The sequence below is a fragment of the Hippoglossus hippoglossus genome, chromosome 21 (genome assembly GCF_009819705.1).
Source record: "Hippoglossus hippoglossus isolate fHipHip1 chromosome 21, fHipHip1.pri, whole genome shotgun sequence".
Taxonomy (NCBI): Eukaryota; Metazoa; Chordata; class Actinopteri; order Pleuronectiformes; family Pleuronectidae; genus Hippoglossus; species Hippoglossus hippoglossus.
In genome coordinates, this window is record NC_047171.1 from 732,565 (window position 1) to 750,900 (window position 18,336).

Here is an 18,336-nt window from a genome sequence, read left to right on the forward strand (position 1 = left end):
CTTGAAAATCAAGTCGGCTACGAATGGATGAGGAAAAGAAACAAGGTTCAATTCAAGGAGAAGCAGGAAATCATTGGAAAAGATCATCCACAGTAGATTATGGGATGTGTAGTTCCTTCACTCTTAAAGAACCTAATGGTTTAGGATTCATCTTGTAGCTGGTCCACCTGGTTCTGGGGTTGAAAGTCTTTATGAGGATTTTCTGAAATGTCAACGGAGAAAATGATAAGAAAAGTACTTGTTGAACCGGAGACGTTCTAAAAGTTCTCTGTTACGCTCTGTTGTCAAATACATCAGCGTCCGGCTCTGAGCGGTAAACACTGAGAGCAGGCTGAGGGGTTTTCATCTTATTTGGCCATGAACTGAATCACTGCTACAATGAAGTGTGCACCAAAGAATGTGTGGGTTCACCGGAGGGGGGTTGTGTGAGTGTGTGTGTGTGTACTTCTATCTCAGTGAGGACCATTTGAAGGAAAGACCTTACGCAGTGGGGACATTTTGGGAAAGTAAGGTGGAAAAACACAATTCAACTAACTGATTGACAACCATCAAGCTGCACAGAGACAGAAGCACACAACACAATAAAAGATCATCTGATCATCTGAACTGAGCTGATCCTGTTACAGCCACAAACAACAGAACAGCACAGAGGAATCTGCACCTCTGATCTCCACTGCCTCCGGTACAACTCCATATAGAAACATGGAGGGAGAGCGGGTCGGCCACGAGTTCTCAGTACGTTTAATAACAAAGCTGATTTCTGTCAGTTTAACTGAAACATTCATATTGTGTCAGCTCCTGTGAGTCCGGAGTGTTTCCCGATGTCGTGTCTTGAGGCTGAACACGGTGGATTGATCTGAGTCCTTCAAGTCACATAAACTAACTGTTGCTCAGGTAATGATGCTCTGTTATAAAACCAGTTAGTCTGATGACAGGAGCTCAGTCCAGGACATTTAACCAGATTTCCTCTACTGCTGAATGTGATTCCACTATAACACACTTTCCTTTCTTTAAGACAAATACAGTTATTTAACACAACTTTTCCTCCACCTGCTCCGTGTGTTTGAGTCCCACCTCTTTGTTACGTGAAACCAGTGTCACAGGTTAAACACCTTTAAACATGGATTCCTAACAATGATACAATCCATGTAGTTTAAAAGATTGTCATATATTTTGTGTATAATCTTAAATTGTTCAGTTAGTATGTATAACCTGTGTACAAGTATTCAGCTGCATTCAATTCAAGTAGTTTGAACGTGGTTTTTACATTGTCCTGAATCTGTGAAGGTGTGTTACTGTTGGACCTGCTGACCACCTCGGGCACATCTTAGAATTACTTCACTGAACTTTATACAACTTCCAGTGGCAGTAATAAAACATCATGTTGGATTCTTTAGACTTTTCCTCTTGACGACCCAGTGTTTGTGTAACGTCCCATGAGCCTGTGACCACTGGCTGATAATTAAGTGTTTACAGAGCGGCTGTAATCAGCTCCCCCGACTCTCATGGACGACTTCTGAGTACGTCTTATTACACATCATCACACCATCTTGTTCATTGGAAATTGCTTGTTTCATAGTTACTTCATGGACACACACACGTCATGGGTCACTTTTAGGGATGTTACCTAACCAACCTACTGATAAATCAGTAAAGTAGAGTAAATTCAGCTTTTGTTTACTACTCTAAGAGTTTTTGGCTAAATCGATGCAAAAAAGATTCACTATTTCAGCGGTTTCCAAACTGGACAATATCGTCTCTAAAGCGCTGCCGTCAGATACGACTCGGTCCTGAACGGCCTTTTTAGGAACATTTAAAGTGACTCTTGGACTTCGTGTGGACTTCATCTGTTGTTTCCTGTTTTACTTTGAGTTATTATCTTTTGTGTCTGATGATGTTTTACTTCGTCTTGTCTCCTGCTCTGAGCTGATTCACCACATGTCACACTGTCCCTGCCTCAGCTTCATCAGCTTTATTGGCCATGTGTGCTTACACCTAGAGTCTTCGTCAGTTTGTCTGCTCCTCTCACACCAAAACTGTGACACCGAACATTGTCATTAGGCTCATATGACGGAACTTAGGCGGTTTGCGACTGTTTGCCAGATCTAGGCCACAAGTAAACCATAGCAACACCGCATGTAAACCAAAGGGGCCAAAGGTGGCCTCAGTTCGTTTTGTGCCATATTCACCATTTACCACCTGGGCCACTTTAGGTTCATAGATTACACTTTGCCCAGAGCACTTTAAATGACACATTGCTTCATAATAAAATGTCACCAGCAAAAGAACGAATAAAGATCTTTGAAATGCAGTCGAATTCTACTTTATTTAAAGATGTTAGTGTTTGAAACACTGACTTTCAACACCGTACAGTTTACAACTTCTAAAATATTTATCCTCATTTTGTGACCTTTAGGAACTGAATCAATACAAATACAGTGACACTGATATGGTTCTCTGTAAAGATGCTGTTCAAAGGTGTTAAAGGAATCTGGTACATACTCATCATCACTCCAGGTTAAAGACCTGACATCAGATCACAGTGTGGATATTTTAATGTGATTCGACCTGGAACAACAAATGTTTGAGGTGTTTGGAGATTTCTTTCATTTTCAGTCCGTATATAAATGGATTAAGGAGAGGATGATACACCATTATTTGTAATGTCAATATAAAACGGGCAAGTTTTGGTATATCTGATTCCAGTCGAACTACAATGACGTCATACGCAGTAAAACAGGAAAGGTTGATTAGAACCAGCAGGTGAGGTAAACAGGTCCGTAGAGCTTTTCTCCTTATTGTTTTAAAACTTCTGTAAGTGATGATGAGTATCCTGATGTATGTAAAAAGTATGAAGAGCATAGGGAGAAGACAAATATTCAGCAACAGAAACACTCCATAAATGGACAGTGCCGCTGAGGGCACACATTGAAGTGTGAAAATAGAGGTGTTGCAGAAGAGGCCTTTCAGACTATCGTGACAGATCTTTACATTAACGTACAATACAACTGTTATTCCAAGTTCACACACAGGAACAAACCAAGCTGTGAAGAGAAAGACTTTTACAGTTGTCTTCCTCATGATTGTTGGATATTGCAGAGGTTTACATATGGACACATACCTGTCATAAGCCATGGCCGACAACAATAGAAACTCTGAAGTGGCCAGAGTGTAATACACAGCAGATTGAAAGAGACAACGTGGGAAAGTCGTGATCTGTTTTTCAGATAAGAAGTCGATCAAAAGCTTCGGGTAGGTTGTTGTGCTGGAAAGTATAGAGTTGATTAACAAAGCTGCAATGAAAATGTACATCGGCTCATGGAGGTTTTCATGAATCACAATAAGATACACAATAGTGGAATTCCAACAGATTATTATAATATACATTGCAAACATGACCACAAAATACACATATCTGTATTTCTGCACTTCCACATGTCCATCGAAAGTTATATATGTTACATTGACTTCATCATCCATCAGGCTTCTGAAAAACAGAGTGAATCAGTAACAGGTGCAGATCATACAACAGCCGTTCATCAATAACACGTAACAAGTCTCCCTGTGAGGATTTCAGGAGGCTGTGACCTGTAGTCGATTCATTCACAGATACCAGAGGCACAGAGCGTGGAGGGCTGGACTCGGTGTTTTTATCAGACTGCTTCACCCTCTCCTTATCTCATTAAACTCTCCAACAACATGTAAACAACTTCAGAAAACTCTAGAGTCCTGGACCCAAAGGTTTTGTTACTGTTGACCTCCATTTTCTTGTTGGTTTCTACACATTGTTTTCTATTGTTTTTATGACTCTGTGCTTATTTAGTTTTTCGTGCCCGTGATATCTTAAGATCAGCTTCAGGGGATATCTTCAGACTTGGACTCAAAGATGAATTGATTAGATTTTGGTGATTTAAGGTCAAAAGATCAAGGTCACGTGACCTTTTGTTGTTGTGAACATGATATATAAGGAATTATAAGGATATAAGGAATCTGCGCAGTCATCACCGTCTGGTTTGGATCGGCCAGCAAACAGGACAGGAACAGACTGCGACGGACAGTCCGGTCTGCAGACTGCCCCCCATCCAGGACCTGTACATCTCCAGAGTGAGGAAACATCACTGCAGACCCGTCACAACCAGTTCCAACTCCTCCCCTCTGGTTGGCGCTAAAGAGCACTGAGGGCTACCAGACACCAGAACAGCTTGTTTCCTCTGGCCTATTATTGTCATTGTTGTTGTGTTTTATGTTCATATATACATACTTTTGCATATGTAATTATAATTATTTTCTTACTTAGTAGTTACATGTTTGCTTAACCTTGTGCTGCTTTTTTCACCTTGTTCTTTATGGTTTATTGTCTATTTCTGTACGTTGAGAGCAACAGAAAAACCGGAGTCAAATTACTTGTATGTGTACGAATACAAGGCCAACATCGCAATTTAGTAGCTTCTAAAGGAAATCCAGGGCATTTAGACTCCCTCAAGTCCAAACAGTCGGCTATAGCCAACCTGCTGGGCGTCTCAGCACAGGGAGCTCTGGTCAGGTCCCGGTTTATGAACATCTCACAGATGGATGCCCCCTCCCAGTTCTTCTTTGGGTTGGAGCAGAAAAATGGACAAAGGAAGACCATTCACTGTTTACAAACGGGTAGCGGCTCTGAAGTCTCGTCTGAGATCAGGAAGTGTGCTACCGGTTTCTATAGAGACCTCTTTAAGAGTGAGTGGTCAAGTAATCTAGATGTGCACAGCAGCTTTCTGAATGGTCTCCCTCAGGTAAGCAGGAGCAACAACACGGAGCTAGCTGCAGACATTACACAGGAAGAGCTGCACAGAGCCACCATGAGCCTGCAGAGTGGCAAAGCTCCAGGGATAGACGGCCTTCCTGCTGATTTCTTTAAGTCCTTCTGGAACATCTTAGGACAGGATCTGCTCGAGGTAGTCAATGACAGTCTACAGAATGGAAGGCTACCTCTGAGCTGCAGGAGGGCCGTCATCACCCTGCTGCCGAAGAAGGGAGGCCTACAAGAGTTGAAGAACTGGAGGCCGGTCTCTCTGTTGTGCACAGATTACAAAATCCTGTCCAAAGCTCTGGCCCTCAGACTGAGGGAGGTAATGGCGTCCGTCATCCACCCTGACCAGACTTACTGTGTGCCCGGCAGGCTCATAAGTGACAATGTCACTTTGATTCCAGATGTTTTGGACCTCTCCAGTTCATTGGCAATAGACACTGGTCTTATTTCCATAGACCAGGAAAAGGCTTTTGACCGGGTTGAACACCAGTACTTATGGCAGACTCTGGCTGCACAGACATTGCCAGTGTTCTGAAAATAAATGGCGGGCTGAGTGCTCCTCTTAACATCCAGAGGGGGGTGAGGCAGGGCTGCTCTCTCTCTGGTATGTTGTACTCTCTGGCCATCGAGCCTCTGCTCCATAAGCTAAGGAAGGTTTTAAAAGGTGTGTTGGGACATGGTTTTTGTGAAACACAGTTCGGGCCTACTCGGTAGTCAAAAGCCTAAGCCGCATGTCCTTTGTTCTGGAGAAAACCAGAGCCTCCAGAACTCACACAGAGGTGTGAAAACCCCACAGGGACACAAGTTTCAACTCCTATTGGTCACTCTGGGCCCCAGGACCTGTGAGGTCACCGGGCCAATATAAGGCCAGGTCCCCCCCTCTTCTCTCTCTTTCCATTCACCTCTCTTTCCATTCACCTCTTTCGAGAGGAGCACACCGCTCCTTCCACGAATCCTCTCAGAGGAGAAGGGCGACGGTCCAGCTCACTCTTTCAACTCAAATCAACTTCATGGAGGAGAGTTGCAGCTTCCAGCTCATCTCACCAAGGAAACCTCCTCGCAATCCAAGCTCTACCAACCTCTAAGCCGCGACGCGATGTCCTGCAGGAGAACTTCAAACAGCAACTGAGCTGAACATCCCAACAGAACCACGAAGGCAGGAGCCACACAACCAGCAAGACGATTTCACAGAACTGCGAACTGCACAGCAACTTCTTTTTCCCCTTTCCACGGACGGGTAACACAACCGGGCTTAATAATCATACTAGGCTAAGCAAAGACTGTTTATTCGATTCTGTGTGATGTTTATAAGTTTGATTTGTGTTGCTGTGATATTGTGGTTACAAGTTATTTGAAAGTTAATGTTAGTTATGCTCTTCAGTCTTTCCTTGCATGCATCTAGTAACTTTCTCTAATTTGGCACCAACACAGACACACGCATATGTTGTGCCATAATGCATTAAACGTGATACCATAAAATGGTGTGCCTTTCGGCATTCAATAAATTTGTTTATCAAAATAAAATATTAAATATTAATATTTTATTATTAATATTAAATAATAACTTTAATTGATTAAAGTTACCTCGGGGCACCACCTTTCAAAGGAAGGGAAAAGATAGCCAATTTATTGAATAAGTCTCATAAAGGTTCTAACTACAAATTTGGAACTCTGATTAACAATTAAATTAATAACTATAACCAAAATTACCATATAGATAGTTAGCTAAGTTGAAGGATATGGAGTTCTTGACAGTGTAGAGGTTGGCAAAATTCACTTATGCAACATTAATAAAAAAACATTTGTGAAAGAAAAACATTTATTATGAATATAATAAAGTATAAAAACACAAATTACTAACGGTGTACTGACTAAACAAAGATAGGTATGTGAGTATGCATGTGTGTGTCTATGTGCTTTCAAAATGGCGCTGGCCACTTTGAATATAACACCCTTCCCCCCCTATTGGAATCCTTATGACATGTAGGGGGGGGGTCCGAGCTAAGTAGGTGAAGAGTTATGCGTGTGTCTGTGTGTGTGCCAAATTAGAGAAAGTTGCAAGATGCATGCAAGGAAGGACTGAAGAGCATAACTAACATTAACTTTCTCAACAACTTGTAACCACAATATCACAACACCACAAATCAAACTTATAAACCTCACACAGAATCGAATAAACAGTCTTTGCTTAGCCTAGTATAATTATTAAGCCCAGTTGTGTTACCCGTCCGTGGAAAGGGGAAAAAGAGTTGCTGTGCAGTTCGCAGTTCTGTGAAGTCGTCTTGCTGGCTTGTGGCTCCTGCCTTAGTGATTCTGTTGAGCTGTGTTGCTGTTTGAAGTTCTCCAGCAGGACATCGAGTCGCTGCTAGGAGGTTGGTAGAGCTTGGAGTGCGAGGAGGTTTCCTTGGTGAGATGAACTGGAAGCTGCACCTTTGTGCTCCTCTCGAAGAGTTGGATGGAAAGAGAAGATGTGAGCTGGAGAAGAGGCTCCACAGCCTTCTCTCCGTGGAGGGAGCGTAGAAAGGGATAGAAGAGAGTGGGAACAGGCCTTATATTGGCCCGGTGACCTCACAGGTCATGGGGCCCAGAGTGACCAATAGGAGTTGAAACCTGTGTCCCTGGGGGGGGTTTCACACCTCTGTGTGACGTTGAGGCCCCTGGGAGACTGAGTTCCTTGCTCTGGTTTTCTCCGGAACAAAGGAACATGCGGCTTCAGGCTTTTGACTGCACATGTAGGCCGAACTTTGGTCTCACAAAAACTGTGTCCCAACACATATCTCTTCACCCTATTAGCTCTGACCCCCGCTACAGGTCGTAAAACATTCCAAAGGGGGGAGGGTGTTATCTCTTTGGCCAGCCGCCATTTTGGAAGCACGCTGACTCACACAGACACACACACATGCATACTCACATATCTATCTTTGTTTAGTAAGTACACCGTTAGTAATTTGTGTTTTTATACTTTATTATCTTCATAATAAATGTTTTTGTTTCACAAATGTTTTTTCATTAATGTTGCATAAGTGAATTTTTCCAACCTCTACACTGTCAAGAACTCCATATCCTTCAACTTAGCTAACTATCTATGTGGTAATTTTGGTTATAGTTATTAATTTAATTGTTTATCAGAGTTCCAAATTTGTAGTTAGTACTTTTATGAGACTTATTCAATAAATTGGCTATCTTTTCCCTTCCTTTGAAGGGTGGTGCCCCGAGGTAACTTTAATCAATTAAAGTTATTATGTAATATTAATATTTTGTAATATTAATATTCAATATTTTATTTTGATAACCAAATTTATTGAATGCCGAAAGGCACACCATTTTATGGTATAACGTTTAATGCATTATTGCACAACAGGTGTGTGTTCTGCAAAGAACAGAAAAGCCAATTAGCGGTTTCCAAACTGGACAATATCGTCTCTAAAGCGCTGCCGTCAGATACGACTCGGTCCTGAACGGCCTTTTTAGGAACATTTAAAGTGACTCTTGGACTTCGTGTGGACTTCATCTGTTGTTTCCTGTTTTACTTTGAGTTATTATCTTTTGTGTCTGATGATGTTTTACTTCGTCTTGTCTCCTGCTCTGAGCTGATTCACCACATGTCACACTGTCCCTGCCTCAGCTTCATCAGCTTTATTGGCCATGTGTGCTTACACCTAGAGTCTTCGTCAGTTTGTCTGCTCCTCTCACACCAAAACTGTGACACCGAACATTGTCATTAGGCTCATATGACGGAACTTAGGCGGTTTGCGACTGTTTGCCAGATCTAGGCCACAAGTAAACCATAGCAACACCGCATGTAAACCAAAGGGGCCAAAGGTGGCCTCACTTCGTTTTGTGCCATATTCACCATTTACCACCTGGGCCACTTTAGGTTCATAGATTACACTTTGCCCAGAGCACTTTAAATGACACATTGCTTCATAATAAAATGTCACCAGCAAAAGAACGAATAAAGATCTTTGAAATGCAGTCGAATTCTACTTTATTTAAAGATGTTAGTGTTTGAAACACTGACTTTCAACACCGTACAGTTTACAACTTCTAAAATATTTATCCTCATTTTGTGACCTTTAGGAACTGAATCAATACAAATACAGTGACACTGATATGGTTCTCTGTAAAGATGCTGTTCAAAGGTGTTAAAGGAATCTGGTACATACTCATCATCACTCCAGGTTAAAGACCTGACATCAGATCACAGTGTGGATATTTTAATGTGATTCGACCTGGAACAACAAATGTTTGAGGTGTTTGGAGATTTCTTTCATTTTCAGTCCGTATATAAATGGATTAAGGAGAGGATGATACACCATTATTTGTAATGTCAATATAAAACGGGTAAGTTTTGGTATATCTGATTCCAGTCGAACTACAATGACGTCATACGCAGTAAAACAGGAAAGGTTGATTAGAACCAGCAGGTGAGGTAAACAGGTCCGTAGAGCTTTTCTCCTTATTGTTTTAAAACTTCTGTAAGTGATGATGAGTATCCTGATGTATGTAAAAAGTATGAAGAGCATAGGGAGAAGACAAATATTCAGCAACAGAAACACTCCATAAATGGACAGTGCCGCTGAGGGCACACATTGAAGTGTGAAAATAGAGGTGTTGCAGAAGAGGCCTTTCAGACTATCGTGACAGATCTTTACATTAACGTACAATACAACTGTTATTCCAAGTTCACACACAGGAACAAACCAAGCTGTGAAGAGAAAGACTTTTACAGTTGTCTTCCTCATGATTGTTGGATATTGCAGAGGTTTACATATGGACACATACCTGTCATAAGCCATGGCCGACAACAATAGAAACTCTGAAGTGGCCAGAGTGTAATACACAGCAGATTGAAAGAGACAACGTGGGAAAGTCGTGATCTGTTTTTCAGATAAGAAGTCGATCAAAAGCTTCGGGTAGGTTGTTGTGCTGGAAAGTATAGAGTTGATTAACAAAGCTGCAATGAAAATGTACATCGGCTCATGGAGGTTTTCATGAATCACAATAAGATACACAATAGTGGAATTCCAACAGATTATTATAATATACATTGCAAACATGACCACAAAATACACATATCTGTATTTCTGCACTTCCACATGTCCATCGAAAGTTATATATGTTACATTGACTTCATCATCCATCAGGCTTCTGAAAAACAGAGTGAATCAGTAACAGGTGCAGATCATACAACAGCCGTTCATCAATAACACGTAACAAGTCTCCCTGTGAGGATTTCAGGAGGCTGTGACCTGTAGTCGATTCATTCACAGATACCAGAGGCACAGAGCGTGGAGGGCTGGACTCGGTGTTTTTATCAGACTGCTTCACCCTCTCCTTATCTCATTAAACTCTCCAACAACATGTAAACAACTTCAGAAAACTCTAGAGTCCTGGACCCAAAGGTTTTGTTACTGTTGACCTCCATTTTCTTGTTGGTTTCTACACATTGTTTTCTATTGTTTTTATGATTCTGTGCTTATTTAGTTTTTCGTGCCCGTGATATCTTAAGATCAGCTTCAGGGGATATCTTCAGACTTGGACTCAAAGATGAATTGATTAGATTTTGGTGATTTAAGGTCAAAAGATCAAGGTCACGTGACCTTTTGTTGTTGTGAACATGATATATAAGGAATTATAAGGATATAAGGAATCTGCGCAGTCATCACCGTCTGGTTTGGATCGGCCAGCAAACAGGACAGGAACAGACTGCGACGGACAGTCCGGTCTGCAGACTGCCCCCCATCCAGGACCTGTACATCTCCAGAGTGAGGAAACATCACTGCAGACCCATCACAACCAGTTCCAACTCCTCCCCTCTGGTTGGCGCTAAAGAGCACTGAGGGCTACCAGACACCAGAACAGCTTGTTTCCTCTGGCCTATTATTGTCATTGTTGTTGTGTTTTATGTTCATATATACATACCTTTGCATATGTAATTATAATTATTTTCTTACTTAGTAGTTACATGTTTGCTTAACCTTGTGCGGCTTTTTTCACCTTGTTCTTTATGGTTTATTGTCTATTTCTGTACGTTGAGAGCAACAGAAAAACCGAAGTCAAATTACTTGTATGTGTACGAATACAAGGCCAACATCGCAATTTAGTAGCTTCTAAAGGAAATCCAGGGCATTTAGACTCCCTCAAGTCCAAACAGTCGGCTATAGCCAACCTGCTGGGCGTCTCAGCACAGGGAGCTCTGGTCAGGTCCCGGTTTATGAACATCTCACAGATGGATGCCCCCTCCCAGTTCTTCTTTGGGTTGGAGCAGAAAAATGGACAAAGGAAGACCATTCACTGTTTACGAACGGGTAGCGGCTCTGAAGTCTCGTCTGAGATCAGGAAGTGTGCTACCGGTTTCTATAGAGACCTCTTTAAGAGTGAGTGGTCAAGTAATCTAGATGTGCACAGCAGCTTTCTGGATGGTCTCCCTCAGGTAAGCAGGAGCAACAACACGGAGCTAGCTGCAGACATTACACAGGAAGAGCTGCACAGAGCCACCATGAGCCTGCAGAGCGGCAAAGCTCCAGGGATAGACGGCCTTCCTGCTGATTTCTTTAAGTCCTTCTGGAACATCTTAGGACAGGATCTGCTCGAGGTAGTCAATGACAGTCTACAGAATGGAAGGCTACCTCTGAGCTGCAGGAGGGCCGTCATCACCCTGCTGCCGAAGAAGGGAGGCCTACAAGAGTTGAAGAACTGGAGGCCGGTCTCTCTGTTGTGCACAGATTACAAAATCCTGTCCAAAGCTCTGGCCCTCAGACTGAGGGAGGTAATGGCGTCCGTCATCCACCCTGACCAGACTTACTGTGTGCCCGGCAGGCTCATAAGTGACAATGTCACTTTGATTCCAGATGTTTTGGACCTCTCCAGTTCATTGGCAATAGACACTGGTCTTATTTCCATAGACCAGGAAAAGGCCTTTGACCGGGTTGAACACCAGTACTTATGGCAGACTCTGGCTGCTTTTGGGTTCAACCCGGGCTTTATAGCCATGATCCGGGTTTTCTATACAGACATTGCCAGTGTTCTGAAAATAAATGGCGGGCTGAGTGCTCCTCTTAACATCCAGAGGGGGGTGAGGCAGGGCTGCTCTCTCTCTGGTATGTTGTACTCTCTGGCCATCGAGCCTCTGCTCCATAAGCTAAGGAAGGTTTTAAAAGGTGTGCGTTCTGCAAAGAACAGAAAAGCCAATTAGCGGTTTCCAAACTGGACAATATCGTCTCTAAAGCGCTGCCGTCAGATACGACTCGGTCCTGAACGGCCTTTTTAGGAACATTTAAAGTGACTCTTGGACTTCGTGTGGACTTCATCTGTTGTTTCCTGTTTTACTTTGAGTTATTATCTTTTGTGTCTGATGATGTTTTACTTCGTCTTGTCTCCTGCTCTGAGCTGATTCACCACATGTCACACTGTCCCTGCCTCAGCTTCATCAGCTTTATTGGCCATGTGTGCTTACACCTAGAGTCTTCGTCAGTTTGTCTGCTCCTCTCACACCAAAACTGTGACACCGAACATTGTCATTAGGCTCATATGACGGAACTTAGGCGGTTTGCGACTGTTTGCCAGATCTAGGCCACAAGTAAACCATAGCAACACCGCATGTAAACCAAAGGGGCCAAAGGTGGCCTCACTTCGTTTTGTGCCATATTCACCATTTACCACCTGGGCCACTTTAGGTTCATAGATTACACTTTGCCCAGAGCACTTTAAATGACACATTGCTTCATAATAAAATGTCACCAGCAAAAGAACGAATAAAGATCTTTGAAATGCAGTCGAATTCTACTTTATTTAAAGATGTTAGTGTTTGAAACACTGACTTTCAACACCGTACAGTTTACAACTTCTAAAATATTTATCCTCATTTTGTGACCTTTAGGAACTGAATCAATACAAATACAGTGACACTGATATGGTTCTCTGTAAAGATGCTGTTCAAAGGTGTTAAAGGAATCTGGTACATACTCATCATCACTCCAGGTTAAAGACCTGACATCAGATCACAGTGTGGATATTTTAATGTGATTCGACCTGGAACAACAAATGTTTGAGGTGTTTGGAGATTTCTTTCATTTTCAGTCCGTATATAAATGGATTAAGGAGAGGATGATACACCATTATTTGTAATGTCAATATAAAACGGGCAAGTTTTGGTATATCTGATTCCAGTCGAACTACAATGACGTCATACGCAGTAAAACAGGAAAGGTTGATTAGAACCAGCAGGTGAGGTAAACAGGTCCGTAGAGCTTTTCTCCTTATTGTTTTAAAACTTCTGTAAGTGATGATGAGTATCCTGATGTATGTAAAAAGTATGAAGAGCATAGGGAGAAGACAAATATTCAGCAACAGAAACACTCCATAAATGGACAGTGCCGTTGAGGGCACACATTGAAGTGTGAAAATAGAGGTGTTGCAGAAGAGGCCTTTCAGACTATCGTGACAGATCTTTACATTAACGTACAATACAACTGTTATTCCAAGTTCACACACAGGAACAAACCAAGCTGTGAAGAGAAAGACTTTTACAGTTGTCTTCCTCATGATTGTTGGATATTGCAGAGGTTTACATATGGACACATACCTGTCATAAGCCATGGCCGACAACAATAGAAACTCTGAAGAGGCCAGAGTGTAATACACAGCAGATTGAAAGAGACAACGTGGGAAAGTCGTGATCTGTTTTTCAGATAAGAAGTCGATCAAAAGCTTCGGGTAGGTTGTTGTGCTGGAAAGTATAGAGTTGATTAACAAAGCTGCAATGAAAATGTACATCGGCTCATGGAGGTTTTCATGAATCACAATAAGATACACAATAGTGGAATTCCAAAAGATTATTATAATATATATTGCAAACATGACCACAAAATACACATATCTGTATTTCTGCACTTCCACATGTCCATCGAAAGTTATATATGTTACATTGACTTCATCATCCATCAGGCTTCTGAAAAACAGAGTGAATCAGTAACAGGTGCAGATCATACAACAGCCGTTCATCAATAACACGTAACAAGTCTCCCTGTGAGGATTTCAGGAGGCTGTGACCTGTAGTCGATTCATTCATAGATACCAGAGGCACAGAGCGTGGAGGGCTGGACTCGGTGTTTTTATCAGACTGCTTCACCCTCTCCTTATCTCATTAAACTCTCCAACAATATGTAAACAACTTCAGAAAACTCTAGAGTCCTGGACCCAAAGGTTTTGTTACTGTTGACCTCCATTTACTTGTTGGTTTCTACACATTGTTTTCAAAACACTACACACAATTAGCAGAACACCTCAGGTCCTTTGCAAAATGAAACACTCTTGTAAAAACTATACACTAATTTATCAAAACCATATTTTGTTACCATATGAAACACACACGTTTCATATGACTTAATTCTGTTTGAACCAGTTACACACTGCTGTTGCTAACCTAAAACACTTTTAGCAATTCTACTTCTCAGTGATTAGAGTACTGTAAATGAAGTACACAGAGAAAGTGCAAATATACAACTGGGCCCGAGCACAGGCATTTTGAAGCCTGTTGCGGTTAGTGAGAGAGCGATCAATGACCAAGCCCACGTCTCCGCGTTGCACGCGTTTTGCGCACTGCGGCAAGGACAAACGCTTCACTTCCTGCGTCCATCACGCGATGTCGATTCTTGCCTGCTAATTGCTCATTACAGTCCACGCTATCAATTGCACATCACACTGTGAACATTTTATGTAAATTGAATGATAGTTGTAAAACAAAGCTTACTTCCTGTTGCCAGTAGGTGGCGCCATCACTAGTATTACATACAGACATATAGATCCGTTCAAGTAGGGGCTCTGATGTAGCGTGGGCAATTTTGTGTCAATTGGACAATGTTACAACAACTTAATTATCACACTGATCAGTAGGTGGCGCTATGACCCTGCACTGATATTAATATATGGATGTGTTCAGGTCAGGATTGCGATCATAGGTCAGTAGTTCGGGGCCGGTTGGATACTGCAGGGTGGATTTACAAAGTACTTCCTGTTTCATAGCGAATCAGTAGGTGGCGCTATGACACTGAGGAAATATTGACACATAGAGCTGTTCAGGCTTGGACTCTGATCATGAGACAGAAGTTTGGTAGTGATAGGACTATGCACACTGGAGTTATGACAACATCGTCTCCTTTGGCGAAGGATGATCCTTCGCCGCACCTCAATGTTTACACGGTTTGAGGAAATGTCACAATTCTGACCATGGTCCAATGACTTGTCTCAGGTCATTTGATCTGTATATTGTTAAGCAGCCAGGAGCAGTGCATCAAAGTATAAAACATGTCACTTCCTGTCGCCAGCAGGGGGGCTTTGACAGTGAGTCAATATTGACACATGGATCTGATCAGGGCGGGACTGTGAATGTGTGAATGAGGTTTGAGAGAATTTGACAGTCAGTGCTTTGGAATTGCAAGGAAGTGACATCATGATATACGTCTGTGTCTAATGTATACAAGTGTGTTTAGTGTTTTGCAAAAAGTGTGAGTCTGACATTGTGCTGATAGTGGAGCACATCTGGGCCCATGTTCTGCTCCTTGAGTGTAAGGTTTTGATAATTGTGTAATACTTTTGATTTGAGTGTTTATGCAATCGAAAAAAACTGTATTGTCATTGTTGTGTTTTATGTTCATATATACATACTTTTGCATATGTAATTATATTTATTTTCTTACTTAGTAGTTACATGTTTGCTTAACCTTGTGCTGCTTTTTTCACCTTGTTCTTTATGGTTTATTGTCTATTTCTGTACATTGAGAGCAACAGAAAAACCGGAGTCAAATTACTTGTATGTGTACGAATACAAGGCCAATAAATCTGATTCTGATTCTGATTCTGATTCTGACTCTGATTCTGATTCTGACTCTGATTCTGATTCTGACTCTGACTCTGATTCTGATTCTGATTCTGACTCTGATTCTGATTCTGATTCTGACTCTGACTCTGACTCTGATTCTGATTCTGACTCTGACTCTGACTCTGACTCTGATTCTGATTCTGACTCTGACTCTGATTCTGATTCTGACTCTGACTCTGACTCTGACTCTGATTCTGATTCTGACTCTGATTCTGATTCTGATTCTGACTCTGACTCTGATTCTGATTCTGACTCTGACTCTGACTCTGATTCTGATTCTGACTCTGACTCTGACTGACTCTGACTCTGACTCTGACTCTGATTCTGATTCTGATTCTGACTCTGATTCTGATTCTGATTCTGACTCTGACTCTGACTCTGATTCTGATTCTGACTCTGACTCTGACTCTGATTCTGATTCTGACTCTGACTCTGATTCTGATTCTGACTCTGATTCTGATTCTGATTCTGATTCTGACTCTGACTCTGATTCTGATTCTGACTCTGACTCTGACTCTGATTCTGATTCTGACTCTGACTCTGATTCTGATTCTGATTCTGACTCTGATTCTGATTCTGACTCTGACTCTGATTCTGATTCTGATTCTGATTCTGATTCTGACTCTGACTCTGATTCTGATTCTGATTCTGATTCTGATTCTGACTCTGATTCTGATTCTGACTCTGATTCTGACTCTGATTCTGACTCTGATTCTGATTCTGACTCTGACTCTGATTCTGACTCTGACTCTGACTCTGATCATGAGACAGAAGTTTGGTAGTGATAGGACTATGCACACTGGAGTTATGACAACATCGTCTCCTTTGGCGAAGGATGATCCTTCGCCGCACCTCAATGTTTACACGGTTTGAGGAAATGTCACAATTCTGACCATGGTCCAATGACTTGTCTCAGGTCATTTGATCTGTATATTGTTAAGCAGCCAGGAGCAGTTCATCAAAGTATAAAACATGTCACTTCCTGTCGCCAGCAGGGGGGCTTTGACAGTGAGTCAATATTGACACATGGATCTGATCAGGGCGGGACTGTGAATGTGTGAATGAGGTTTGAGAGAATTTGACAGTCAGTGCTTTGGAATTGCAAGGAAGTGACATCATGATATACGTCTGTGTCTAATGTATACAAGTGTGTTTAGTGTTTTGCAAAAAGTGTGAGTCTGACATTGTGCTGATAGTGGAGCACATCTGGGCCCATGTTCTGCTCCTTGAGTGTAAGGTTTTGATAATTGTGTAATACTTTTGATTTGAGTGTTTATGCAATCGAAAAAAACTGTATTGTCATTGTTGTGTTTTATGTTCATATATACATACTTTTGCATATGTAATTATATTTATTTTCTTACTTAGTAGTTACATGTTTGCTTAACCTTGTGCTGCTTTTTTCACCTTGTTCTTTATGGTTTATTGTCTATTTCTGTACATTGAGAGCAACAGAAAAACCGGAGTCAAATTACTTGTATGTGTACGAATACAAGGCCAATAAATCTGATTCTGATTCTGATTCTGATTCTGACTCTGATTCTGATTCTGACTCTGATTCTGACTCTGATTCTGATTCTGATTCTGATTCTGACTCTGACTCTGATTCTGATTCTGATTCTGATTCTGACTCTGACTCTGATTCTGATTCTGACTCTGATTCTGACTCTGACTCTGATTCTGACTCTGACTCTGATTCTGATTCTGACTCTGACTCTGATTCTGATTCTGACTCTGATTCTGATTCTGATTCTGATTCTGACTCTGATTCTGATTCTGACTCTGACTCTGATTCTGATTCTGACTCTGATTCTGATTCTGATTCTGATTCTGACTCTGATTCTGACTCTGACTCTGATTCTGATTCTGACTCTGATTCTGATTCTGATTCTGACTCTGACTCTGATTCTGATTCTGATTCTGATTCTGACTCTGACTCTGATTCTGATTCTGACTCTGATTCTGATTCTGACTCTGATTCTGATTCTGATTCTGACTCTGACTCTGATTCTGATTCTGATTCTGACTCTGATTCTGATTCTGATTCTGATTCTGACTCTGACTCTGATTCTGACTCTGATTCTGATTCTGATTCTGATTCTGACTCTGACTCTGATTCTGATTCTGATTCTGATTCTGACTCTGATTCTGATTCTGATTCTGACTCTGACTCTGACTCTGATTCTGATTCTGACTCTGACTCTGACTCTGATTCTGATTCTGACTCTGACTCTGACTCTGATTCTGACTCTGACTCTGATTCTGATTCTGATTCTGACTCTGATTCTGATTCTGATTCTGACTCTGACTCTGACTCTGATTCTGATTCTGACTCTGACTCTGACTCTGACTCTGATTCTGATTCTGACTCTGACTCTGATTCTGATTCTGACTCTGACTCTGACTCTGACTCTGATTCTGATTCTGACTCTGATTCTGATTCTGATTCTGACTCTGACTCTGATTCTGATTCTGACTCTGACTCTGACTCTGATTCTGATTCTGACTCTGACTCTGACTGACTCTGACTCTGACTCTGACTCTGATTCTGATTCTGATTCTGACTCTGATTCTGATTCTGATTCTGACTCTGACTCTGACTCTGATTCTGATTCTGACTCTGACTCTGACTCTGATTCTGATTCTGACTCTGACTCTGATTCTG

At 41.7% G+C, this 18,336-nt stretch overlaps 3 protein-coding genes across 3 annotated transcripts; all 3 read right to left on the bottom strand.

The window, feature by feature from the left end:
- Positions 1-2,220: 2,220 nt before the first annotated feature.
- Positions 2,221-3,812, bottom strand: LOC117754492 (olfactory receptor 6N2-like). The gene has a single exon (XM_034573365.1). The coding sequence runs from the start codon at positions 3,478-3,480 to the stop codon at positions 2,554-2,556; it is 927 nt and encodes a 308-aa protein (XP_034429256.1). The 5' UTR covers positions 3,481-3,812; the 3' UTR covers positions 2,221-2,553.
- Positions 3,813-8,695: 4,883 nt separating this feature from the next.
- LOC117754838 (olfactory receptor 6N2-like) lies at positions 8,696-10,219 on the bottom strand. The gene has a single exon (XM_034574155.1). It carries the CDS (start codon positions 9,931-9,933, stop codon positions 9,007-9,009), a length of 927 nt encoding a protein of 308 aa, XP_034430046.1. The 5' UTR covers positions 9,934-10,219; the 3' UTR covers positions 8,696-9,006.
- Positions 10,220-12,497: 2,278 nt separating this feature from the next.
- On the bottom strand, positions 12,498-13,835 carry LOC117754843 (olfactory receptor 6N2-like). Its single transcript, XM_034574163.1, has one exon. The coding sequence runs from the start codon at positions 13,733-13,735 to the stop codon at positions 12,809-12,811; it is 927 nt and encodes a 308-aa protein (XP_034430054.1). The 5' UTR covers positions 13,736-13,835; the 3' UTR covers positions 12,498-12,808.
- Between the last annotated feature and the right edge of the window lie 4,501 nt (positions 13,836-18,336).

Excerpts from the sequence above, each read along its gene's own strand:
- LOC117754838 (XM_034574155.1), bottom strand. The coding sequence starts at position 9,933 with ATGGATGATGAAGTCAATGTAACATATATAACTTTCGATGGACATGTG.
- LOC117754492 (XM_034573365.1), bottom strand. The coding sequence starts at position 3,480 with ATGGATGATGAAGTCAATGTAACATATATAACTTTCGATGGACATGTG.
- LOC117754843 (XM_034574163.1), bottom strand. The coding sequence starts at position 13,735 with ATGGATGATGAAGTCAATGTAACATATATAACTTTCGATGGACATGTG.